Here is a 27318-nt window from a genome sequence, read left to right as displayed (position 1 = left end):
AGCAGACTCTGGAGTGTGCCGGGGACAGGGAGGGCAAGGGAGGAGGAAAGATAAGACTGTTGCCTGGTGTTAACGTGCATGAAATGAAAGATACTCGTGGTAGTTCACAAGAAGTGGAAATCAGGGAACAGGTAAGAGATAGACTAATGGGGTGGGTGGGTAATGATGAGTGGTTTAAAACTGTTGAATACAATGTTGACGATCTGAAATATAAACTCCTGCCTAATTTCCAAGAAAAAATGATGACAGGGAGAGAGAGAAGGCACTGAGCATAGGTGTTACGCATTTTAATTAAGAGAAATAATTCAGCGTAACATCTGAACCGGAAGATTCAAGAGGATCTTTAAAGGTGGTAACTACATTGCATACAGAATTCCATTAGAAGTTGCCGTAATTGCTTCTAAGAAGGTACACCTGCACTCATTAATGTATATAGAAGCCCGTAGCATGTGATGAGCGAGCTTATCAAAACAACCAGAGATTTTAGTAAACAAGAAGTGAGGGTTGTGAACATGCTTTGGAGCATGATGGGACACATACTCTTGCAGTCAATAAGCAAGTATCAATCTTTGCCTTTGTGTGCAATAGAGAATGCTTTTTAGCAACAGTGTAAAATTTGAGTGTAAATAAGCTTTATTCCTATTTTATTTTACATGTGATTTCTGTTTACATACAAAATGTCGATGTCATCCTGTAGGCATCATTTTCTTGCTTGCTAATGTTCTTCTCAAACCTGTGTGTTAGAGCTCTTGCATGTTGATCCCTACGGATCTGGTCCATTCATTCCCTCTCACTAGTGCACAGAATGTCAGTGTCTTAACATACTATATTTTATCTATTCCCATGCTAATGTATATTATCATAATACCTATTTACTGATGCACAAGACTCCATCTAAGGCAGCGGTTCTCAACCTGTGGGTCACGACCCGTTTGGGGGGTCGAAGGACCCTTTCACAGGGGTCGTGCAATTCATAACTGTAGCAAAATTACAGTGATGAAGCAGCAACAAAAATCATTTTATAGTTGGCGGTCACCACAACACGAGGAACTGTATGAAAGGGTCGTAGCATTAGGAAGGTTGCGAACCAATGATCTAGGGTATCTACTCAAACAAGGAATGCCTCCCCCAAAGTTCATGTGCTCTATCAGTCTGTCACACTGAATGTTGAATGTTGCTGTGATGATAAAAGCTATGTCACAAACAGGCCACATACTAAGAGGATCACTCCAGATAAACAGCTGTCATGAAAGCTTCCAGACTGAGAACACATTACCGAGAAGAATAGACTGTCTACTTCTCAGGGACCGCGCACTGCAAACCTGCAGAAGAGCAGTGGAACGTTGACCGATACAGAGCCAGAAGATGAGCCCAATGGCTTGGAAGATTTTCAAATTATGCTGGGAAAGAAAGCTTCCTTAAAACAGGCTTGACCTTCTGGAGTGGATGAAGATAAACTTTGGGGACTTTCATTTGCAGACGAGGTAGGATGCGAAATGAAAACCAACAGCTTCATGTATCCATCATCAAAAAGGATATTGAAAGTATGAAATTAGGGAGTTTTTGAGACTGAAATGAAATGTAATATTCTAGCCATTGGCAAGCTGGAAAGGACTGATATTGGCCATGTTGAATCAGGTCAGCCTATGCTTTACTCTCTGGGAGTGAACAATTCAAGAGGAAGGCTAGCACACATCATGAAGAAGGTTTCAAGATCTGTCTGGAAGGACAGTGCTGTCTGTGATAGGAATTATCACAATACAGCCATTATTCAAATTGATGTACCAAGCACTACAGCTAATGATGGTGAAATTGAGGAATACTACCACTTTTTTCAGCCTGAAATGGATCAAACATGCAATAAAGATGCATTGATAAATACTGTATATTGGAATGCAAAAGTTAGAGCAGTAGCTGAAAAATATGGCCTTGATGATAGAAACTGGAGATCATGTGATAAAATTTTGCAAGACCAACATCTTCTTTGCAAATACCTGCTTCAACAACAGAAAAGGTGACTAATTCCATCAGAAGCAATAATATATGGAAATCAAATTGACTACATCTGTGGGAAGAGATGAGAGAGAGGCTCAGTATCATCAGCCAAAACAAAGCTAACAACCAACTGTGAAACACATCAACAACTGCTCATATGCTAATTCAGGATGCAACTCAAAACAAGTCCATGGGATCCAAAATCAAGCTTCAAAACATCCCACCTGATGTAAAGAACATCCAAGAATAGATCTGACTCCTTGAATACTAACAACACAAAACCCGACAAGCTGTGGAATAACATCAAGAACATCATACATAAGGAAGCAAAAGGCCATTACAAAGACAGGAAGGAAAGAAATGACCAAACTAGATGTCAGAAGAGGCTTTGAAACTTTCTCCTGAAAGCAGTTAAAGCAACTGGAAGAAATGTTGAAACAAAAGACCTGAACAGAAAATTGCAGAGGGCAGCTTAAGACAAAACAGAGTACTGTAAGGAAATGTGGAAAGATGTAGAGTTAGAAGCAGGAAGAACATGTTCAGCATATATCAAGTTAAAAAACCAAACCTCAAGTTGTAATATTGAAGACTTCTATGGTCAAAATAGTGAGGTATGCAGGAAGCATCAAAAGAAGGTGGAAATACAATGATGTTCAACCATTTCAACAGGTCGTGTATGACCCAGAAGCAATGATATTGAAAGAAGTCAAAAATGCACTGAAAACATTAGCCAAAAAAACAAGGTTCTAGTAATTGATGGAATACCAACGGAACTGTTTCAACAAGTTGATAAAGCCCTGGCCACCACACTGGAAAAGATCCACATTTGTGCCCATCCATTCCAAACCAAGGTGATTCAACAGCATTTTGAAATTACTGAACAATATTATTAATATAAAAGTAAAAGTTTGCTGAAGATAACTCAAAAACAGTCACAGCAATACATGGACAGAGCGCTGCCAGAAAGTCAAGCTGGATTCAGAAAAGGATGTGGTGTAAGAGATATCGATGCAGATGACAACAACTCAGGTGGAACTTGGCCCAAAGAAGAAGATACCAGAAAAGTGTTTCCTTGTGTTTATTAAAGATGCAAAAGCATAAACTATGGGTAGCGTTGAGCAGATGGGAATTCCAGAAAACCTCGTTGTGCTCCTGTAGAATCTGTCTGTGGACCAGGAGATGTTGGGACACAAGGGGAATGTTGAGTGTCTTAAAATGTGGAAAGGTGTGCCTCAGAGATGTATCCTTTTACCCTGCATTTTCAGTCTACCTGGTGAGAAAGGAACCAGGAAGCTAGCCTATGAAGAAGATTGTGGCATCAGCATTGTGGGAAGGCTTCTTAACCACTTGCAATATGCAGATGGCACAACTGCGCTCACTGAAAGTGAGACAGACACGAAGCACTTGGTGATGACAATCGAAGACTGCACCTTTTGTGTAGATTGCAACTCAATTTAAAGAAGACAGAAACCCTCATGACTGAAACATCATGATAAAGAGATAAAAAAATTGAAGTTGTCAAGGATTTCACCTTGCTTGGACCCACAATCAGTGCCCCTGGAAAGAAGCAGCAGGCAAGAGATCAAACAGTGTCTTGTTGGTGGGAAATTGACTGTACCAGGTCTCTTTAAAATGTTCAAGAGCAAACCTATCACTTTGAGCAAAGCTCTCACTTTTAGGTGCATCTGATCCAGGCCATGGTATTTTCATTCACCTCATATGCATGTGAAAGTTGGTTAGTGAATAAGGAAAATCAAAGTAGAACTGGTACATTTAAATTCTGGTGCTGGGAAAGAATATTCAAAGTACCGTAGACTTCCAGAGCAATAAACAAATAACGTCTGAGAATAAGTACAGCCTGGATGCTCTTGAGAAGTGAGGGTCGCAGAGTTCATCTCTTCTTATCAGGTGTGTTAGTCTGATAGACTAGAGAATCAAATCCATAGAATCTCATATGTGTCTAAGAGAGAGTTTTACATAAATGGTAATTGTACCTTAAGAAAGCATCCCATCCCAATCTAGTCCAAGCCCATAAGTCTGATATTAGCTCGTATGTCCGAGACCAATCTATAAAGTCCTCTTCAGACTTATGAAACACAGGCAATGATGCCAAATGCAGGACATTGTAAGCATCTCAGCGCTGACAGGGGTCTCTACATGGCTTCTCCAGCTTCAGAGGTCTGGTTGCATCAGGGTGGTTCCATGTGTCTTATCAGCTGCAATGTCTCTCAGGGATGAGAAATGTCTTCCGCCTCCAAGGAGGAAAGTACCCGATTTCCCAGAATTCTCAGGAGAAGGCTATGCCTACATAGGCCTCATTGGCTTTGACCCGATTGACAGACTAGACTCCACCCCTTCATTCATAATCCTCTCAAGTCCCAAATTGACACCAGATTATGTAACTACCACATCAGGAGAGATAAGTGTCTGGAACAGGGCGTCATGCTTGGTAAAGTAGAGGGTCAGCAAAAAAAAAAAAAAAAAGAGGAAAACCCTCAAGGAGATGATGGACTGACACAATGGCTCTGAAAATGGACATACGTAAATATGACAACAATCGTTAAGAAGGTACACTACCAGACAGTGTTTTGTTCTGTTGTACATAGAGTTGATATGAATTGAAAGCTATGTCATGGCACCCAAAACAAGAAGCTAATGTGCGTCAACATGATTATATTTTCTTTATTAGAGGTTGTGCAGTTGGTTTCCGGCATTTTGTTCTTCTGTTTCCAACATATCAGACTTTCTATTTCCCACATTCGTTTCATGTTTTTTCCAGTTAATTTTCATCCAGCTGACAGGTGGACAATGGTACTTTATCTTAGTCAACCAGGCAGGAGGTGAGGTGGGGTGAAAAATATACATTTCCTGATTTGTCATACATATTGAATTTTACATCTTGCTGCTTTTTCATGGTCATTATCATAGTCATGATAGCATTTTAAATTGTGTACCATATGTGAAAGCTTTGTTCTGAACGTTGTTGTTTAATTGCTCTTGAGTTGGCTCCGGCTCCCCTGGATGCAGACAACAGAGGTCAATGTTGCCTGGATCTGCACCATCCTCCCAACTGATTCTGTATTTAAATACTTCATTGCAGCCATTGTGTTGACCCATTTCGTCAGCGATCTTTCTCTTTGTTGTCACTCTTCTGCTTTGCCTTACGTTCATTAATTTAATCCTCACAACTACTCTTTGACGAGACTGTTTCTCCCTCTGAGAACTGAGCAACGTGAGATAAGTGGACTGGATAAATTGCTCGTGAATCAGCAGCAGGCTCATTAGACCTGAAACTGGGAGCTCTGCCGTCAGCACTGGGTTTACCATGGTTTACCTAGCTGAGTCTCCCCCTTTACAGATGTATGTTTAGACCCTGAGAAAGGTCCCTTTTCTCTCCCAGGACTGTTGACTGTCTTCTGTTCAGGGACAGCGGTGCCATTGGTTACCTTCTCCAGTGCTGTGAGGAGTTCACCGTTTCTAGGGAGTGTGTTGGAAAACGCGTCACTGTCCACTCCATGATCCTGTGGCACCATCACCCCTGGACTGCCCAAACTCTCTGCACCTCTTCCTTTCTTTGTAAAATAAGCCAAATCTGAACACCCACCTCATTTGGATGATGTGAGAATCTTAAAAAGTCTTCTGCCCCAATATCAAGTCCAATCCTCCTCCTAGTATACCCTTGAGGACCAAGTAGAACTGCCCAACGGTGTTTGCAAGTCTGTTAGTCTGTCGCGGAGCTGACAGCTTCATCTTTCTTTTAGGGAAAAGCTGGTGGGTTTGAACTACCTCCCTTGGGGTTAGAAACTCCAAAGCTTTACTCAATACCACCAGATCTCCTTTTAGGCTTTAATGAAAGTTTATGTTATTTCTCAGGAGAAACGAGAATCTTTCTCCTCCTGTAAAGACCTACCGTGTCAGAAACCCACAGAGGTAGTTCGAACCTGTCCTAGGGTGTCACTGGGAGTCAGAATCGACTCGGACCGTGAGGGTGCACTTTATGGAGAGAGTGATTCTCAATAGATGTTGACTACTGTTGCTTTCACTATTCAAGAGCTGATACAAACTATTTCCTTCCAATTTACACCAAGCACTAAAAAGACAGAAGAGACAGTAGTTTTTTCCCTTTCACTCCCCCACCACCACTTTTTTAAAAGAATTGGAGTCTCATGTCTGTATTTTGGTTTCTTATGGACTTTGCCTACCGTGGTTAAATGTAATACAGAGATTGTGGTGGGATCGGATCAGATAGAACCCGTCAGTCTTTGCTCTTCACACCCTGACTGTTCGTTCCCAGGTCTGCCTTGCAAGAGAGACTTCTAGGAGAGTCAGCTTCTGCTGTACTGTGTGCTGGAATGTTCTTTCCCTTGATTTGGTTGCTAAGCTCAGAAGCTATGATCTATTCACTGGCACCTGGATTTCTTGATTTCTCACTGTCTGTAATATTAGCGCTCCTGGAAATGACACCTTTACTAGAGCTGTGCCCCAGCCCAGAGTGTGTGTCCTGTATTTCACCTGTAACAAGCCAGCTTCCGAAATACATCAGTACTTCTTAGATCCTACAAGACTCTTTGTTGGGAAAGTACTTAAACACTGGCTCTATTTTCTTATTAGTCAGACCTTAGCAAATGGCACAAAGACTTAACAACCATAAGCACCGACCACGATGTTTTATTACATCGCATTCTTTAATGTATTTGTTTTCTAGGGTTGAACTTTGGAGAGAACCAAGCAAATCGCTGGGCATCAGCATTGTTGGTGGACGTGGGATGGGGAGTCGTCTGAGCAACGGTGAAGTGATGAGGGGCATTTTCATCAAGCATGTTCTTGAGGATAGTCCCGCTGGCAAGAATGGAACCTTGAAGCCTGGAGACAGAGTGGTCGAGGTACCCCCCAGTGAGCGGTCTGTACCATAGTCACCCCCCATTTCACCCTCGGCCAAGGGAAGCATCATTGCCGCCTTCACCCCACATTAGCCTCAAAGCGTGTTACTGGCTCAAGCATTTCCTTCTATTTTTTTTACATCAATAATATTCTTTTTCTTTTCTTTTTCATGTGGGACTAGAATGTCTATCTTATATGGAGACTGCTATTTGGAAGCATAAGCAACCGATTTAAAAAGCATGGGCTTCAAGATAAAAATAGAAAAGTTCTTTTTGAAAAGAACAAAGCAAATTTCTTGGGCAAAAAACAATCTTTGAAATTAGACACCCACACATATTCCAAAGGGATGCATCATAATTCTGTTTGCCCATGAGATTTTATTTCAGGACCTAGTACGTCCCTCTCCTTGCACTGTACCTAAGCAGAGTTGGGGGAGATTGTCTTTTTGCTTTTTTAATGAGTCCTAAATGGTAACATCTTCTATGTGCAGACCCCTATCATCTCCAGAATGCTGTGCCCACTTCCCACTGAGGGTGTCTGCGTATGGATGGGGGTGTGCATGTTCAAGTATGTACACGTGCGTCTTTCCGTTGTATAAGAGAGAAGCACTTAGGCCATTTGCCCCTCTTATCTCTTAATTCAAAGATAGTTTATTATTTTAAATAATCTCTCCTCTCATAAGTCACTTAATAAACTACTCAGCAAATATCCCCAGAGCAACTGTTGTATTTCAGGCGCTGCACCAGGCTGTGGGCACCCTGTAAAAAACAAGGCACAGTGCTGGCATGCCAAGTGAGGGAGGCTGGACAAGTGGCCAAGTCACTTCAGAGAGACGGTCAGGATACGCTGACAGCCGCTGAGTTCTTCAAATGTCTAGAGTTAGAGACTGCAGGAAACCTGTTCCAAATGGAAGTCCATTCCGTTATTACTTTAATGACTGTGAAGAGTTACTGGATACCAGTGATTGCCTCTCCTTCCCACAGCCCCCGTAAGACGTGCACATTCAAGTACCTTCGCTGTGTAGAAGACGGTCACATGAGTTAAAATGAGCATGTGGGGGTTCACTTAGTTATTCTTCATCGTTTGATTATTGCTTCTGAGAATTGAAATGGGAGGAAGACTGAGACTTGCGAGACATGGGGGCCCTGTCTATTTTTGTTTTTCTTCTCTTCTGTTTTTTTTCCTTGTGACTGTTTCTCAGGCGAAATGATGGCTGCTTCTCCCCCTGCATCCTTGCCTTCCATTAGGTGACAACTTTAACCCTGTTTGGAGAACCATTATTTCCAACTTTCAGTTATTCCAAGGCCTTTTATTGCACACACGCACACACACACACACACACACACACACACACACTTCACTATTAAATACTTTTGACGAAAATAGTAAGAGTAAGAAATATTTATAATTATTAGAAAGATTAGAACTAGAAAAGATGAGTCATAGTGGCCACCAAAATATAGTTTAATTGTATTAACGGAGTTCTGTTTCCTTGTACTACTTGAGCTAAAGCATCTCTTTCACATTGACAAACAAAACTGAGCAAACTCACTGTCATTGAGTTGATTTCGACACCTGGTGACTCTATGGTACAGGTAGAACTGCCCTGATGGGCTTCTAAGACTTTTCACAGGGGTGAAAAGCCTCATCTTTCTCCTGAGGAATGGCAGGTAGTCTTGAACTACTAACTTTGTGGTTAGCAGCCCAACATGTAACCCACTATGCCATCAGGAGTCCTTTCTAATAGACAATGAATGATTCTTTCATGTTGTAAAATAATATTTGCAGTGATTTTTGGAGTACTATTCTGTTGCAGGGGATTAGCTAATAAATAAAAAAGACCCAATAAAACAACAAGGATTAACCTGAAAGAGACTTAAAACTAAATACATGTAACTTTTCTATGTGAAGATCTCATCATTTTCTTTTCCAGAATTGAGTCTGACTTTGTGGTTTTGTTGTTTCTATCCTTCTTTTAATTCCACATTTCCACGAACTTTTTTGAAGCCCCCTCAAATTGTGATCGCAACTAATAGAAAGACAATAGCTTCCTATGATTTCCTCACAGGATTAGCATTTGGCCTTTCAAACTGTTTTCCTTCTTACTCACGTGGTGCACAAAAAAAAGCAAGCCAGGGTCCATAAACAGTTGTAAAATAAACTTCACAATCTGTTTATCTCAGAGTGACTAACAAATATGCACAGTTTCTCCCCTTCGGCTCCTGTCCTGTGGACCGCAAAAGTTCTCTTGCAAAACTAGCCTTACTTTAACGTGATTTGTCTGGATATGAGAAGAGAGACACAAATACCACCGCACCCACCCCCACACACACTCCCATATACCCAAACCACCCTACACTGAATTGGAAGAACACTCGTGCCGTGATTCTCCTGTTGAGGGTAGTGCTGTTAGCCAGTCCCCTCCCTGTCGTGATGCCAGTTGGTTCATTTGAAGGATCATCACCGCAGTGTAAGGAAAGCAGAACCAGAGCCTGCCTTTCGATGGATATTAGTCCAGCTGACAATTCCAGACAGCACATGGCACCCAAACAAGGGAGCCTACATCAGCTCCAGAGATGAAAAGTTAGGGAGCCTGGAGAGTTGGTCCCAACTATTTTTGATTCTGAAACGGATGTTCCAGGAGACCCACAGGAATCCTCAGACGTCCAGGCCCACACGTTGTTCTGTTTGTTCTGTAGCTTCTTGTCATGTTAAGCTGAGGCCTTCCATTGCAGGTGGATGGAATGGATCTCAGAGATGCAAGCCATGAGCAAGCTGTGGAAGCCATTCGGAAAGCAGGCAACCCTGTAGTCTTTATGGTACAGAGCACTATTAACAGACCAAGGGTAAGCAACACAGAGGGCAAGGTAGGCATATCCAACCAGTGGTCACCTTGGAAGCTAATGCATCCAGGGCCAAGTGTTCTGCATGACTAAAGATGTTGATCCTGGAAATCAAAAATTGATTTGCCTTTTGTGTTGTTGTTTAGTCAAACTGAGATATCCTGGAAATCTCTTCCACTAGGTTTAATAAAGACTTAGGGTTTGTTGGTGGCCATAGGGATCCAAATGGGTGACTATTAGTACTCCTTACTGTCACAAAAGACATGTGTTGTTCAAGGAAATGTGGTGTGATCCTGTTGATAATTAATGGCCCCCAGGGGGAAACCCATGGAAACCAGAGAAATGACTTTCTATTTAAAAATGTATTCTCCCGACAGAACTTCCTGCTTCTGCAAACACTTGTGACTCATCTTCCACGCGGTGTGGCTCTTTCTGAACATTAGAACCGCACCTAGCGGGTCCCTCCGAAGTGTGTGTGCCAGTGATTTTCTACGTGCTGTTTTTCAGCTACGACCACTGAAGAACCGTTTGGCAGTGGCCACCCTGGGTGGGCAGAAACCTACAAACCTATTTTCCCATCAGCCATCACAGGCAAATGGTCCTAGAAGTACCTTAGAAAGTAGAAAAGCATTTAATGAGAGGAAGGATACTGAGTGAGCTACTGTGTGCTTTGCCTTACCAACGCTAAAGATGAAAATTAGCCAAGTGTTTAAAATGATTCTTTTCTGTCCTTAGGCCCCAGTGATTAAAAACAAACAAAAACAAAACACAGTTTATTTTAATATATAAAACTCAGAATCCCAGTCCGATCAAGTCAATTCTGACTCAAGGCAGCACGCTAGGACAGACGTGAAGCACCGCACAGGACTGCCAAGGCTGTAAATCTTTACAGAGGCCTCGCCCTTTTTTGCTTGGGTTCAAACTGCCTACCTTTCGGTCAGCAGCCAACCTCCTACCCACTGCACCACCGACAGTTCTCTTTCCTTTTAGGGGCGGTCCCCAGAGTACAGACAGGCTACATCCCTAAGCCTGTCTTTCAGTCGAATTTGTCCATCAATAGGAACAGTTACATGTGGTTCCTAGAGAATGCCAGTCCGTCAAATGTTTGCCCCCATCTACAGGCCACAGCCACATCCCATACAGCTCACGCTGTACCACTCACCATTACAGAAGCCCCGTGGGACCGCCTGGTTCTGGTGACTACAGCCATGCTGAAGAGGATTGTCTGTGTTAGTGGAGGAAACAAGCCCCAAAAAGCTGGGTTTCGTACTTGTTTTGCAGTGATTCCTTAAAGGGTGAGCGGTGCACCCCACTAACAAGGGTGGCATCACCAAGCTCCGGTCCAGGGACCTATGCCCAGTGTCAAGCCAGCCGCGCCTTGAACTGTGTCTGTTAGTGGAGTTCGTGTGTGCGTGGTTGGGTCCAGGTGGGATCTAGTGTGATTGGGGGTCATTTGGGAGGTCTAGGAACACTCGAGGTTTTCCCCAGGTAGATTCAGAATGCCTTCCTCTTCACTTCGCACCGGCTTGGCATACGGAAGACATCCCCCCTGGACCGATTGACGTTCAGAGAGCTGGGGACCTGCGTTCCAAAAAAATCCCCAAAGGAGCCCTTCCAGCGGCACTGGCGCATCTTTCACGTAGAAACGCTGTCGTCGCAGTCATCGCGTTTGACACTCCTCACAAAGTGCCCCCACTGCTTGTTAGGAGCCATGATGCACACCTCACCTGTTCATCGGCTTGGTGAGGCCGAGTCACAACGACACGGTGGATCTAAGGCAGGCGTTTGTCCCCTGGGGACTGTCTAGAAAGCAGTCTTAGTTTCCTGGGTCATGCACCACCCTTAGGACTGTTAACCACGGCCCACTCCCCTCCCTGGGACAAAGACCAGGCTTTCTTTCCACCACTGTGAGAGTTACCGTCTGGGAACCTGCAGGGCCACTTCTACCCTGTCCTGTTCCAGTTGCGAGGAGTTGGCGTCAACTGGATGGCAGTGTGTTTGAGGGTTGGGGTTCTTTTTCCTAAAGATTCGCAGTCACTCAGGATTCGAATGTCAGTTCAAGGGTTTCTGAGGTGTTCTGAGGCTCATGACGTCTCTGCCCTGGATTTTAGTGGCCAGTATCCGTGATACTTAGTCCTCTCTGGATTATCTATTGACTAGCATTTGAGTTGGTATTTTTAAGAGAGAAATGCCAATCAAATCATCCCATTTTGACCCCTTGCTGAAAATTTGCATTACTACCCCAACTACACCGAATCCAAATCTATTGTTATAATAGGTTCCCCAGGTGAATCTTTTGTATACAGCTGGGAGCATGCTTGTGTGTATGTAAAAAATCACTTGTGGGTCTTAATGACATCCTAGATTCTGATTCAGTCTATCTGGGGTGGAAATGCAAATTTCCAGGAGGAGATTGAACTGGAAGGAACTAGTTCAAAGCCCTGATGTCAACATAGATGAAGGAGGTTAAAGTCACCATACAAACTTGTTTGTCTCATTTTAGTCTTGAAGGACTTCTGATTTTAAAGTGTTTAAAACGAGAAGTTCAAGGTATCCCTGCTCAAGGGTTGGAAGGAACATAGCATACAACTCCACGGGTGAACATGCATAGAGGTCACGTTCGACCCTGCTGTGCCCTGGTAGACCAACCAAATGGCAGGATTTAGCCCATTGCTACAACCTTTTGGTGCTAAGACAGGTGTATCTCTGGCCTGGGTTCACTCTCAGGAAGGGATGCAGCAATTCTACTGTAAGCAGTTATCTTCACATCTGCAATTCTTAATCATTCAGTTGTTGATTGTTAGGTAATAATTATCCATTCAGATGAGAAAATCTCCCAAATGGGAGAACTGCATCATGCTGCATTCTTTATACACATGCTATCCACTTTGTTTAAATAACTACCAATCAATTTACATCCACCCCCTTTGTTGTGTTAAACATGGACATAGCAGGATAATGCTGGTAAATGCCTGTTTAAGTTAAGTTAAGCTAATGTTTGTGTGGGGGGTGGGGGAAGGGGGGTGTTGCCTTTATTTATCTTTAAAATTTTCCAACTTCTGTATTATTTGAAACAATATTGTAAACTACTGAATGGTGATTCTAAATATCACTTTAAAAACTTAACGTCTAAAGATTTCCTTCAATCCAGTCAGGATCATGTAATGAGCTGGGATGATAGTGGCTCAGACACCTGGAATGTGTCCTTATCTTACTATTAGAGGTAGAATGAGACTGATTTTACAGCAATTATTTCCAAGATAAATCTAATTCAGAAGGACACTTTTAGTCAAATTCAATTCATTTTGCTAAGGAAAATCAGAGCTAATTCTGCATTTAAAATGAGACATCCTTTGTCTTGGGTGATATTCGTATTATGGTGATAATCATGTCTCCGTTAATCTAAGGGGTTACATCTTATGGTAAATGTTTTATATGTGGATGTAGGGTAAATGGTCTAGAAATCCCTTATGCCTGGGCTGAAAAGCCAGTAAACATGTTTCACTCTTAAGGTGTCCAAGAATCTGTACTTCGCAGAATGATTGCCTTCCAAATGGGAGTTCTGCATCAGACTGCAATCTTTGTACAAGTGCTGGTGAGGCGCCCTGACTCACAGTGACCCATGAGTGCCGGCTTTCCAATGATCTATTTGTCGGAAACTGATTTCCAGGTCTTCTGAGGGAGAGGACGATTGGACCTTAGCATTGTTGTGCCAGGCCCAAACCTAGAACCAGCCCCGATCAGCCTCCTTGTATGACTCATAACCACAAAAGCCAACCCCACTGTCATCAAGTCTACTCTGATTTACAGCAACCCTATAGGACAGAGTCGGAGGGCATCACGAAATGTGGTCTGACCACGTTACCAAACTGAAAGCAGGCCCCATGAATATGGGCCCCAAAATGCTTTTGTCTTCCCTGTGCTTTTTTTCTAAATTAATAACATGTCTGCTTTTTCAGCCTTTGGGACTATAAACTGATTCATCATTGATTTTTATAAAATAAGAAATATAATGTTCCTATAAATCTTTGCCTAATAACAGAACAATCTACTACTTCACCTGCTCCACTCATCCTGTTCTTTTATACTCCACTATCAGGGCCAAATTCTAATCCTATAAGAGCTTTAAACAAATGAAAAATCTAGAGCTCTCCAAATGGTTACATATTCCATTATGGTTTTGTTTTATATTGTTCTCCGGAATTCCAGAGGATGCTAGGGAACTGAAAATTCCACGATGAGGATTAGAAAGCATCTCCACCCTGCATGCACTGAGTTTTGTGACCTGGGAGCTGGTTCTCCTCTCTGCCCTGCCCTTTCTTCCACCTTCACAAACGGTCAGGTTCCTCAGCTGCATGGCCTCGCCTTTGGTAGAGCAGGAGTTGGCGCTTGTGTCTGCCAAGCCCAGCGAAAGCTTGGAGGCGCAGAAAAGCCGTGGTGCCCGTTTCTTGCTCTTCCTGCTGTAGAACAAACGATGAGGGAAGAGCCGATTGGCAGGGTGATTGCCTTCCAAATGGGAGTTCTGCATCAGACTGCAATCTTTGTACAAGTGCTGGTGAGGCACCCTGACTCACAGTGACCCATGAGTGCCAGGTTTCCAATGATCGATTTGTTGGAAACTGATTTCTAGGTCTTCTGAGGGAGAGGACGATTGGACCTTAGCATTGGCAAAAGCTTTATTGCAGAGGGTAGCCAGCCCAGACCACACAGGATGGTGTCCCATGACAACCTCTCCTGCACCTGATGCCTGCCAGTAGGGCTTGTTTTAGAGAGAGAAGTAACATAAATAGTTGATTGGAGCTCACATGGATTTCAAATGTCTGCAGTTTCCCCCAATGCACATGATAAAGCTCTTCGGGTAGAAATTTCGACACACATGGAGTGGCCTGCAGGAGTGTCAATGAATCTACAAAGTGGGTGGATTACACGTGGACATGTCTGGATCGTGCACATGTCTCATGAAGCGAAACTTTCCTTGTGTGGCCTGTGGACTGATGGATACTCGGTGCAGTGAGAGGCAGACCTCTCATCCCAGGCAGTTGCAAAGGGGTGTTGCCATTACTTACTGGCTCCTTCAGGCTCTGTTTCTGCACAGCTAACTGAAGTCGGGGAGTGTTTTGTTCTTAAAACGAAAGTGTTCTGAATGCTTTTCTTTTTTGCACTCAGCTCCTCTTATGTTTCCTTTTAGAAATCCCCTTTGCCTTCCCTGCAGCACAAGCGTGCCCCTCAGTCCATCTTCAGCCGCACTAACCCATTTGCTGACTCTCTGCAGTTCAACGCTGACCAGGTCGGAGGATGCCTGTGGTGACGGCCTTTTGCACACGTTTTGTTCTTTGTCATGCCCACCCCGCACCTTTGTCCCAGTCCCCTGTGTACTAAATTTGGGCTGGGGGAGGAGGGGTCTGGCTGTTTGGAGTGTGTAGGCATTATCCTTTCTGAAACAAACCGCCTTGCCAGAGTCTGTTCATGTGATAGCTGAGATCAGATAGCCCTTCAGAAGGGTAAAGGAGAATTTCAAGTCCAATGCCTTTTCTGTAGACCTTGGAATGTTCTGATACTTAAATCTCTGATAATTGCCAGGTGTATGAACTACTTTTTGCCTGTAATTTCTTCAAACCCTTGTATTCATGTAAAACACTGTCAAAATTCTTTATAGTGGCCCCAAAAAAACTAATCTGGGAGTTTGTTTTACTCAACAAATATTGCAATTGTGTCTATGGGCATTCATTCCATGTGTCTGTTTTAATGCTCGCTCCCAGAAACTGAACACTTTCAAGTCTTATATATCTGTCCTTAGAGATGCTTATAGTCTGATGAATTTGTACAAACAAAATTAAAAATAAATCCTCCAGAACAGCTAAAACCCTAATCTGATCCTGAAAAGAAAGAAAGCTGTCCACAGTCTCTTTAAGGGGGCATTTTGGAAATGCTCAGTGGGGCGGTTTGTTATTGACGTTTGATTACCACAGGTGCTGCCTCTGAAGAATATGTTTTCTGTTGCTGTAGGAATTTCAGAACTCAAGTACAGTTGCCTTCCGTTGTTCCCCAAGTAACCCCTTTGCCCCCACACCATTTAAGGTTTGTCTCCATGTGAATCTCTCATCAATACGTGGCTGTGCTAAGGTGTGCTGTGTGTGGCCTTGAACTTGGTGTGTGCATACAAGGCATGATGTGGCTTCAAAGTGCACTTTGCATTGTGGTCCGTGAGGGATAAACAATCTGTGGTAGACACGCACATGAGGGGGCATGGGCAGTAAACTAGAGCACACACACACACACACACACACACACACACACAGACACACACAGCGCACGCGTGCAACTACCCCATGAGCAAATGCATGAGCTCGTTTTACTTCCTCAGCGTCCTCAGTGATGTGACCTCGGTATACATGGCACCTCACAGAGTATGAAAATGTGGTGTCATCTAAGTCCCTGGTTACATTTTTGCAAAAGCAGGTTTTGTCTGTCTGCTGGTTTTGTCGTCATCGTCATTGTGTAAAGAAAAAAATGACAGTTGAGAAAAATGATGCAGTAACAAGGACCTTCATAAAATGGACCTCCCCGGGTTTGTTAAGACAATGGGGAGTTTAAATTCACTTTCGTTCCATTTTCAAAAATGAAATGAGCTTCCTTCTCACTTGTGATGGAAAATTAATTTTTTTGTTATTACAAAAGTCTTTTTTTTTTAAACCGGGGAGGGGGGGGGATCAAAATCCCCCCTACACACAAACACTCTTAAATAATGAATGAACCAAAATTGGATCGGATGAGGGTGGGGGTGGCGGGGGTGACTCTGTTCACTTGTCTTGGTAGCATATTGTTCATGTGAGAGACCCGTGGTCTGACACATTGACTAGGGTCTTTGTCTGGCTGGACGATCGTATATAAATGGAACCTTTCCTCCCACAGAGTCCGTAACCTGGAAGTCTGTGGCCCACATTCTGTCAGCATGTCCTTCTGTGCTCGGCCATTGCTCTTTCTTGAGGTGACTGAGGCAGTTGGGAATCCTGAAGTGCCTTCTCAATCACCCGAACACATTCACTTCCAGGGCCATTTAGTTTGGGTGCTCAGTTTATTTTTGTGATGTGCTGACACTTGGCACCAGTGAATAATTCTCGAAGTATTGACATGCATGCCAGTCAGGTCGCCTGTGAGAAAGAAATTACTTTTTGAACTGTAATATTTTTCCAGATAGATACAAATAAAATAAAACAAGTTATAGTGGAGGGATTTTTGTGCTACAAAAAAAAAAAAAAAGAAGCAGAAGAAAGAAAGAAGGCTGGGGTGAAAAGAAGAAAAAGTAGACTCTAGGCATGGTAGCCCTAATCCTTGAGTTGAGCTTTAACTTACTAAGGAAATTGGAGGAGACAATGTGGTATCTTAGAAAGTGCCTTGGAATAAAATAGGAGAAAAAAAGTTTAGTACCCCTATATAATTTGTAATAACATGTCCTTGCGCTACTTACTTGCAAAACAAGTAAACTTTCTAATATTCTTTTGCTAATCTGTGACATAAGAATTGGTTGATGATAAGTTCTTTAGTAGAATCTGTAGCCATAAGCAATGGCATATCTGCCATGCTTCCAATTTATATGAAATATTTTCCTGGATCTTGTATCTTGGGCGAGCTCTCTGGACAAGGGCGTGGTGGTACCCATGACGCCATGTCACTCTAGCTGAGTCCGAGTGCTCGGTGCCCGTAGATAAGCTTGGCGCGTGGTGCTCAAGCAATGGGGCCAAAGAGTCATTTGGAGAGAGGATTCAGGTAAAGCACTTGTAAAGATAGCTTCTTGGCAGTTTGGGGTTTTGTTTTACTTTCCTGGAAGATCTTTCTAGACTCCGTTGTCGTGCCCAGACCCCTGAACGTTTCTGAGAACTTTGGTGTGGAGAATTATTTATTTTCCCAGAGGGGACGTTTGTGAGATTTTTTCTCCTCTTGAACCCACTAAAACCTTCAAATTGAATAATTTATGGGCTGACAATAGCAAATGACAGTGAACTGAGTTGTGCTCTGAGCATACAATTTGGTTTACTTTGTTGAAACTATAGCTGAATCCTGTCTAATATTACATATGTGTATGAGCTTTCTACTCTTTGTTTATGGTCAGTGATTTTAAAACAGGCTTTTGTTTTTGGTCTGTGGTGTTCTACTCTCCCCCTGCGCCTGCCCCCCTTACGTTTTCTTCCTCGGAGCACACATACCCATGCATTCTTCTGGTTCCCACAGGTATCCGGGCCGTCTGAGAGGCCATCAGAAAAGGCCCCATTGGGCACCGAGCCTCTGCCCCCTCCTTCAGCCTTGGCAGAGATGGGCAGTGATTGTGCACCGTCATCCTCAAGCAGAGTCTCCGACGATGAGGACAAAGAGGATGAGTTTGGGTACAGCTGGAGTAAGTTGTCTTTGGCTGCATGTCATTAGAAGAGGTATTCAAATAGCCCCAGGTTTCTCCAGGCTCACGTCCTGGACAAACGAGTGTCCTTCAGCCTGTCTTACACAGACACGATTTCTGGGTGGAAGGGCAAGCAAACAAAACTTGGCTTTGCTGTAGTACAGCACACATTCCTGAGGAGTGAGGTCATGTTCTTCCTCTCCTGTGACTGGGTATTCCTGTGACAGTTGGCTCAGTCGTTTGTTGAGAATTAAAGAGGCACTAGCCCTGGACCCACCATCATGCGGTCTTGAAGAAGCCATGACCATGCTTTTGAACCCAAGACTTCTCTCTTTGCAGTATGGTGGGTGTTGATATTGCCTTGAGTGTTTACTGTTTTCTGAATGAAGACAAGATTGTGGTATCATTGTAGAAATCACAACTTTGGGCAGTGACAAGTTGCTGATCACTTCCAAGTTTTAGCTTCTTAGAATTCACCCCTGTTACTAACACTATGTTAGAGAATGATTGAGGACAAAACATAACACCTGTGCATGGAAATGATCCCAAGGCAGCTCTTACTATGATCTTCAGAGTTTCTGTCATCTCTCAGGGAAATACTCAAAATGTAGCCAATATTTAGAAAAATGCCCGTGTTTTTTAAAAGTTGTATTTATAGCCTGATCAGATCCTCTAGGAATGCTACAGGACATGATTTTAGGAAGTATAAAGTATTTACATTATGCTGCTAGAATCTAGAAAATGGCAGTTCATGATGTTAAGAGCCAATATGAAATGTATGACATTAACCATATAGCATTGTTTTCTCACCGGTGATTTATCAGGCTCACCGTTTCCTCAGTTCATTGTCAATGAAATTTGATTTTGCTGATTTAGTCAAGGTGGCCAGAATGCTCTGAAGTAAACATGAACCAGAATGTTTTGGTAATCTATTGTCATGTAAAAAAAATCACTTAAAACTAAATAGCTTAAAGCAATTTATTATGAATCTGTCAAAGTTCTGAAAGAAGTTCTAGGAGCAGAGTGGATTGTGCTTTGAGCTATAAACTGCAAGGTCAGCAGTTCAAGCCCACCAATTGCTCCAAGAGAGGGAGGCCTGGCTTTCTGCTCCCACAAAAAGTGAAAGCCTGGAGGTGTGCAGGGGCAGTTCCACTCTGTCCTGCGGGGTCGCTGTGAGTCTGAACCAACTTGATGGTAGTGAGTTGGTTGCTCTTTGTTGATTGGCTGGTTGGTTGCTTGCTTAGTTTGGTTTGTCACCATTCGTTTGTTCACTGGGTTCAGCTGAGCTGGGTATCCAAGATGGCACACTCTGATGACTAGCAGAGACAGTGCTTCCTGTTGTTCATCTGGGGCACTGCGAGGGAGGAGCTAAAGGCAGCCTCTCCGTATGACATGAACCTCTCACAGTGGGGAATCTTGGTGAGGCGTAGCCCAAGTTCCATCATTCTGAGAGGCAAGAACTGCTGACTCATAAAGGGCTAGGCCTAGAACATCCACCGTGCTACTGTTGTCCCAGCGTATGTGTTAGTGTACACACAGGCCTCTTGGATTAAAGACTGGAGCAGGGACTCTGCTTCTTAAACCTGTGTGCAGTGACCGCGAGGAAAGGCTCGTGGCCCCAAAGTGGAGAGGAGTGCATCGTTTGCCCTGGCGTGTGCAGTCAGAACACATGCCCCTTTATTGTGGAAGCATGTACCGACCCAGTTGTCCAAAGCGGTACGGCTTCCAGGGTAGATGTTCCTGTGGGAGAAAGGCTCCTACCGCCTAGTAAACACAGATATTCTGAATGACTTAACACTTCCATTGTCCTTTACAAATAATAGTGTAATTTGTTGTTGTTGTTGTTCTTCAATCACATTCTCTTAAAAGTTTGGTAAATGTGAATCACTTCTCTTGGGCTTGATTACTTCAAAGGGATTAATCAGATTATACCAAGGGGCTACAAACCATTCATGGAAAATAGAATTAAAAGGTAGTGCAACTTTTCCCACAAACCCTTTAAAGCCTCCCCGTACTTTCTGCACCTTGATGCAAAGAATTCTTCCAAGTTTGGGTATTTTTAGAAGCCAATCCTGATGCCCAGATGACCAATTGATTTGGCCATTCTTAATGTCCAAGGACTGCCTTTTGGGTCAAATAATGCCCTTGAAGATAAAGCTGTGTAGCCGTCCATTACTTAGCATTTGCCTTGCTTTGCTCTTGATTCCGGTCATGCTTGTGCATCTGTCTTCTGCAGAAAACATCAGGGAACGCTATGGAACCCTCTTGGGGGAGCTGCATATGATTGAATTGGAGAAAGGTCGGAGTGGCTTGGGTCTAAGCCTTGCTGGAAACAAAGACCGATCCAGGATGAGTGTCTTCATCGTAGGGATCGATCCCAATGGAGCAGCTGGAAAAGATGGCAGATTACAGATTGCAGATGAGCTCCTGGAGGTAAGAGTCCGTGGAAAACTCTGAACCTGTTCTCTCTGAAACCAGGGAAGGAATGGTGCAAGGGAGTCATCAGTTTCCAGCAAACTCACCTCGCCATGGCCTCACATTGTGGCAGACCCACTGAGACTGAGAAAACTGTCATTTGCCTAATAAAACACACGCACTGGAGCAAAACTGGCTTTACACCAAATCTCTACTCAGTAGAGCCTGTGTTCCCATTAACTGCCATTTAAAGGTCATGACTATGTAGCTCCAGCAACAATGTTTGCCCCAAGACAGTAATAAAGCTCACACTTTAAAAACATTTTTGTGTGTGTGCCCTACACTTTTATTAGAAGTGTTGAAAGGCCAAGCGACGAGTCACTCCCCAGTAATGAGGCCGGCTCCGTGGGCTTCCGGGACGTCAAATCCCTGATGGCAGCTGTGATGGGGATTGGGTGGGGAGGGTCCAGGTTGAGGCTAACTAATGAAAGCAGTAACTGAACCCAATAAACAACATAATTGTGTGGGCCATAACTTTCAAATATTTAGAATTGTATTTGCATGTTTTGTCGGTCATAGCTCCTCTAGTCCAGGATCCATCCGTCGTCCCTCCTGCATCCCTAGTCTGCCCCATGCCTGGTGTGTTTGGCGGGGATGCCCAGTCAGCGGTGACTCAGACTAGAGATCTGAGCTGGTAGTTTCTACCAGGTATTCTGCTGCTTGGGCACCTTCTGCTGCCCCAGTCTGGAATCTACCAGTATCCCTTCTCCGGGAGCCTATTCTCAGAGCTTGAGTTTTGAGATCGCTTAGGACACATGACACAACAGGACCTCCCAGGAAGCCATGAGTACATAGACAGAGCCCTGGGTTTGTACAAAGAATGCTGGTAGCCCAACACTGCCTGTCAGGAAGCCTAGCCCTTACTCCCCAACAGCTGGTCCCTCTTGTCCCTGATTGACGTAATATGTGGGCATCACTTCAGTGCTGACTGTACACAGCACCATCTGAAGTCTGACTCGTGTGTAAAAGGTATACAGACTAGAGGTGTTTCCCAAAGCAGGCGTTAGCACCCCCTGGTGGACACTGGACCAATCCAGTGGGGTGGAGGGAACTACAAAAGCAGATACCTATTCTTTATCCTGGAGTATAGGCTATAGTACAAGTTGTTAATTGCCAGTGTACACTGAGTTTTTGTTTTTTATTTTCTTCTGCTTGTTTCTGAAAATAGGGTGGTAGACCAAATAAGTTTGGGACCCTGTGCGTTAGGGGAAGTATATATCTATTTTAGAGGAAGAAATAGGGAATGGTTTTATTAGATAAAATGATAAAAATTAAGAAATTAAATTTCCAGACTTAATAAATAAACCTTTTTTCCCCACCTCTCTCTCCATAGATCAATGGTCAGATTTTATATGGAAGAAGTCATCAAAATGCCTCCTCAATCATTAAATGTGCCCCTTCCAAAGTAAAAATAATATTTATTAGGTGAGCATTTTCGTTTGTTGGTTTGCAAAGCAATGTTTGTTATCACTTTGATGCCAAGTTGTTTCAAATGAAGATAAAACATGTTTCGCTGCCCGATTACAGCAGTTTTAGGTCTTGGGGGTTAGTGGGGTTAGTGTGAATTATTCTGAATTATCGATGCTCTCTATTTTAGAAATAAAGATGCAGTGAGTCAAATGGCTGTGTGTCCTGGAAATCCAGCAGAGCTTTTGCCTGCTACCTCAGAGACTCTTCAAAATAAGGAGGTATATTTTATATATAGTTTGTGTTCATTTCTCTGGGAAGAGTTGATTGGCATGCCACTTATTAGTTCAGTAAACAATTTCTAAATGCTTCCAGGGTTATCACGGGTGAACAGGCCATAGCCTCCACCCATGAGGAATTGATAGCTAAGAAGAGACATATGTGATGAAGTGTAGCATGTACCTGGAAGCTACCAGCGATGTTAGCATTGAGAATGCTGAGGGTTGAATAATCGAAAACCAAACTTCCTGTCACCCAGTCGATTCTAGTCATAGCAAATCCTAACTGAACCTATAAACACCTGGGGCATCAATATATAAAATTAAGGAGGCCAGTTTGCTCAGTGGTTAAAGCACTCAGCTGCATACCAAAAGATCCAGGATTTGAGTGCCTCAGCTAGCTGCTCCTTTGGCGGGAAAGACGTGGCAATTGGAAACTCCATGTGGACAGTCCGACTCTGTTCCATGGTGTCTCTATGGGTTGGAATCCAAAAGACTACAAGATTGTGTGGGGGTGTTTTGTTTGTTTAGTTGGTTGGTTGGTTCTGTGGTGCAGGGGTTGGTAAACACTTGGCTGCTAACTGAAAGGTGGGTGGGTGGAAGCTAACACCACCACGAGAAGAAGACCTGGCCTTCCAACCCCGGACAGGTGACAGCCTGGGAAATCTTAGGGGCAGCTCTGCCCTGGGGCAGGGTCGCTGTGAGTGGACGTGGAGGACACAGAACAATGGTACCTGTGAAATAAATGACTCGTGTTGTAGAAACCAATTGGGTGGCCATTCCCCATTACTGTGTTGTAAAGGGTACAGGTGTTGTATTAGTAATACTAAATGGATCCCTTAAGAAATGGACTATTTTCATGTTTTAGGTAAAACCTTTTCATATATCTAAATTCACTTTACTGAAAACGGGAAAGATGAATGAATGAGGCTTCTTTGCGTGTGCTCTAGGTATCTGTCGGTTCCATTGTAACTGTAGCTGGGATTTCCTTAGAATTCATTATAGATTAAAGGCAGGCAGCCTGGAGAGCCACTGAAAGAGAGCCACTTCTCTTTTCTAAAACAGTTTCTGCTGAATCACACCAAGTAAGTCTTCGGAAGTGAGTCGGATGCTCATAAGTGATATTGACTGTTAAAATACAGTAGAACCCCAGACCTTGACACTAATCTGTTCTAGAAGGAGTGTCGAGATGAGAAGCAGTCGAGTTGCAAATCAATTTTTCCCATAAGAAATAACTGAAAATAGATTAATCCATTCTCATCCACCAAGTTTTTACACTAACCTTGCCTTTCTATACAAAACATGACACAGAAATTTCAAAGTCAAAAAGTTCAGAGTTGAATAATATAATTTAAATAAAGAACACAACATTGAAAAAGTTTTGAACAACTACAGTATGGCCCATACCTTGAGAGTGATGAGGTTCTGGATCTGTGGACATGGACGTGGAGAGGAGGGATGGAGAGAGAGTCAGTGTTTGCACAGGGAATCCCCTTCCAGAAAATCAACTGGTAGCTGCTTTACAGCAGCTTTTTTCCATCCTTCTTTGCCTTTTTTCACTCGGACCTAGCTGGCTTGCTTTCTCTTAAAAACAAAACAAAAAAAATCTGTCTAATGTGGTCTGCTGTTGGCGTTTCCTTAACTGTTTTCTAAAAGGGTTTACTAAATTATCATCAGCAATATCGAGAACACAGTTAACCAGTTCCTTATCATGATGGTTCTTTTCAAAAAACTCTTTCTTAAGGGCCCATGTTTTTTATCTATAAACAGTAAAGAATGCCACAAAAACTAAGAAAATTATAGCAAAATGCTTGGAATACAGCCGCAAAAGGTTTTAACAACGCGTACTAACAACACCAACTAATGCCAAGTGACTGAAACACAAAGTGCCTCTGCTTTCAAAAATCACGTGCATTGGGTCGGATTGCGCTGTTTTTTTCGAGCTCCAATACAAAATTTTCTCGACATTTTGAATCAAAGCCCAATTATGTTGAGTACTGATGCGATCGAGTACCGGAGTTCTGCTGTAGTAATAAGGAATTATATGCTTTAAAATAAGCGTTGATGAAGTGGCCCTTATATTTAAACCAATAAAACAATACATGGCAGTTATTTGTGCCTATTCCTTCTCTGTGTCAGGCTGACCCGAGTGTTACTACATCCACCGACCCAGCTGTGGACCTCGGTTCATTTAAAAATGTGCACCACCTGGAACTTCCCAAGGTAAATCCACCTGGAATTGGAATAACATGGTGTTCTTCACACCAGTGTTCCAATTCATTGATTCTGCAAAGCCTGGGCTCCAGATCTGGAGCATCAGCACCTCCCAAAGGTGTCAGAAAAGGAAGTGCTGACATCTCCCTGGCGCAGTGAGTTGCAAATGGCTGGGGTGAGCCCCGGACCCAGCTTGCACATGCCCTCCAGGTCATTCTGATGCTGGTCCAAGCTGGAAAACCACTGATCTAATGGGTGCTTTCATTGGGACCCAACTTTTACTCTCTGAAGCTCTAAGGTGTGAAATGAAGCCTGGTCTCCTCTCATTCACTTACCAAGAAACTACACTGGAGGGAATGAAGGAATAAAGAAATAGAAGCTTCCAGTCTTTGTCTTTTCATAAAACTGAAAGCTCCGATAACTAAAAATCCTCACTAGTAGGGATTGGGGAAACATTTGCTTTTGAAGAGATCAGAACTTCGTGATTAACAATCAGCCCCTGAATTATGAACACGATCCTTTTGTAAGCATGTCTTGAAGTCATATATGCAGATAATTTGGAACAGGTTGGTTTTAAGTGACTAATCTTGTTAGGCAGTTACAGAAGATGAAATTTGCAAGCGTGGCATGTTGGTGACTAAATTGTCAAGTGCACCTCTGTCCCCTGATAATTTCGTAAAGGCACTAGAAAGTCAGACATATAGGAAGAGGGAAAACACGTGAATATTTGATGGAGGAGACTTTATTCCCCTCAGAAAAAGCTTAGAAGCTGAATAAGAGATGTCCAGTCAGAGACTTCCGAAGAGATTTGCCGGTTCCCAGCCCTCGGGTGAAGGGGACGTTGCAGCCGCAGTGCTTTCTCCGTCCAGGTGATCGTGATCTTGGTTTTGCTTCTCCAGGACCAGGGGCCGCTGGGCATTGCGATCAGTGAAGAAACCACCATCCGAGGGGTCGTCATCAAGAGTCTGACGGAGAATGGGGTGGCAGCCAAGGTGCGACCTGGCCATTCTCACCATTGCAACGTGTTGGGGGAGGGCAGGCCTGCTGGGAAATCACTCACAATCTTCCATGTTTCCTCTAGGATGGACGGCTCCAAGTTGGCGACCAGATCTTGGCGGTAGATGATGAAGTAGTTGTTGGTTATCCTGCTGACAAGGTACTTTTGCAAAAGAAAGCAAGTGGTATTACAATCACATTCTTGGGTCTGGCTAGAGGATGAAAGAGTTATTCTGGTAGGCCTTTCAGCTGCTCGCCCAAAGGTTAACAGTTCGAAACCAGCCGTTCCTCAAGAAAAGCACGTGGTGTTCTAATCTCAAAGATGTGCATCCCTAGAAACCCCCCAAGGCAGTTCTCCTCGGTCCTAGCGCGCCTTGCTGGCTGGGGGTCGGCTGGGTAGCCATGCCTTCCGAGTGTGAGTTAAGGAATCTTACGGGCAGAAACGGGCAGAAAGAGTTGCCACTGGCTTGGTCTCCTATGTTACACATAGGCCCTTAAGGAAAAGAAGTTACTCAGAAGGTGTTCAGTTTCTGTGAATTTTTTTAAGTCAAAGTGATGGTGAAGCTATTTCTCTGTTACCTGGTAAATTAATCAATAGTCGATGACAATTTTTGATAAATATCTAGGAAACCATGAAACTATTAAAAAAAAGTCTTAATAGTAGCACCAAAAGATTTGTACCCTTAAATGAATCGTTTCTCCTATAAATATCTAGTATACTTGATGCTTGATAGCAGCTTTGAAGATCTTTGAATCCATAATGTTCACTGGAGTCACTCAGCCCTTTGTGCTGTACATCATGCTTTATAAACCCAGCATTAAATATTTAACTGTATTGGAATTTAGACAGTTCTTTGTACCTGAGTTTCTGCCTCTTCAGATGTGATCTTGATGCTCAGTACAAAAAAAAAAAAAAAATTTCATGAGACCTTTCATATGGTAAGTTCCAGAAAAAACTAAAATAAAATAATAATACTCCTGATATTTAGTGTGTTTCCCTCCCTTTGGTTGAGGGAGTGTTGTAGAACTGCCTTACCGTGTTTCCTTTTCTGTATAATGGGGAGCAAGAAGCTCAATGTCAGTTTTTTATTCAGTTTCAGTCACATCTAGATCAGACTCTTTAATCCTTGCTCTGTGTTTTTATTTACCACCGGTGTGATCGCCTAATGCCTGGTACTTATAGCATATAAGTTTCCATTTTATCAAAGGTGTCTGAATGGGGTACTTCGTTTCTCCATGGGATGAGAGGAAAAGATCCCATTTATCTTGTAAGGCTGCAGAGAAATGACGTGCTTACTTAGAACTATTAAAAGATAAAGGAACGATCCTAAGCTGTCAGAAAGACTCTGGTCAGAACCAGACTTACAGGAAAATGAACCATGCCCCAGTCTACCTCAGGCAATCCAAAAAATGAGGGCACCACTCCTTTCTTGACCCTACAAATCCAGTCACAGAAATAATATTCCTTCTGTCTCTTTTTCCAGTCCTAGGTAGAATTAGTAGCTATAACTGACTTATTCGAGTCTTCTAATTTGCCTTTGAATTTTGTTTTTCTCCATACCAACATCCCGTCAGTTCATTAGCCTCCTGAAGCCAACGAAAGCCACAGTGAGACTCACCATTCGTGCCGAGAACCCCGATCTCCAGACTGTTGCTTCAGCAGCTGGCACAGCCAATGGAGAGAAAAGGAACAGCTCCCCATCTCCGAGGGACCCCTCTGCTGGCTCCCCAGAACCAGAAGCTTTCCGAAGTAAGGGCTGGGCCCCTCTAGTCCTGAGCGCAGGGCACCTTTGTACTCTGCAGAGCATCTCAGTCTGGGCAGCTGCCTGCCTGCCAG

The 27318-nt window shown here is 43.3% G+C and overlaps 1 protein-coding gene across 8 annotated transcripts in view; it reads left to right on the top strand.

The window, feature by feature from the left end:
• MPDZ (multiple PDZ domain crumbs cell polarity complex component) overlaps positions 1-27318 on the top strand; it is a 160432-nt gene that overhangs the window by 102757 nt on the left and 30357 nt on the right. For 3 of the 8 annotated variants that reach the window (XM_045289190.1, XM_045289192.1, XM_045289189.1), the window contains 12 exons: positions 6701-6878; positions 9612-9722; positions 14908-15006; positions 15726-15797; positions 17949-18111; positions 20348-20544; positions 21920-22011; positions 22184-22274; positions 24411-24494; positions 25385-25477; positions 25567-25641; positions 27057-27231. In XM_045289190.1, the coding sequence (XP_045145125.1) occupies positions 6701-6878; positions 9612-9722; positions 14908-15006; positions 15726-15797; positions 17949-18111; positions 20348-20544; positions 21920-22011; positions 22184-22274; positions 24411-24494; positions 25385-25477; positions 25567-25641; positions 27057-27231 (1430 nt within the window). The remainder of the gene's footprint in view (positions 1-6700; positions 6879-9611; positions 9723-14907; positions 15007-15725; positions 15798-17948; positions 18112-20347; positions 20545-21919; positions 22012-22183; positions 22275-24410; positions 24495-25384; positions 25478-25566; positions 25642-27056; positions 27232-27318) is intronic. The other 5 variants (XM_030885397.2, XM_045289191.1, XM_004706529.2 and 2 more) reach the window with 3 other exon arrangements.

The sequence above is a fragment of the Echinops telfairi genome, unplaced genomic scaffold, assembly GCF_000313985.2.
Source record: "Echinops telfairi isolate 266 unplaced genomic scaffold, ASM31398v2 ScPeMD7_25;HRSCAF=90, whole genome shotgun sequence".
Classification (NCBI taxonomy): Eukaryota; Metazoa; Chordata; class Mammalia; order Afrosoricida; family Tenrecidae; genus Echinops; species Echinops telfairi.
The sequence above is the reverse complement of the archived record's forward strand: the minus strand, read 5'-3'. Positions and strand labels throughout refer to the sequence as shown.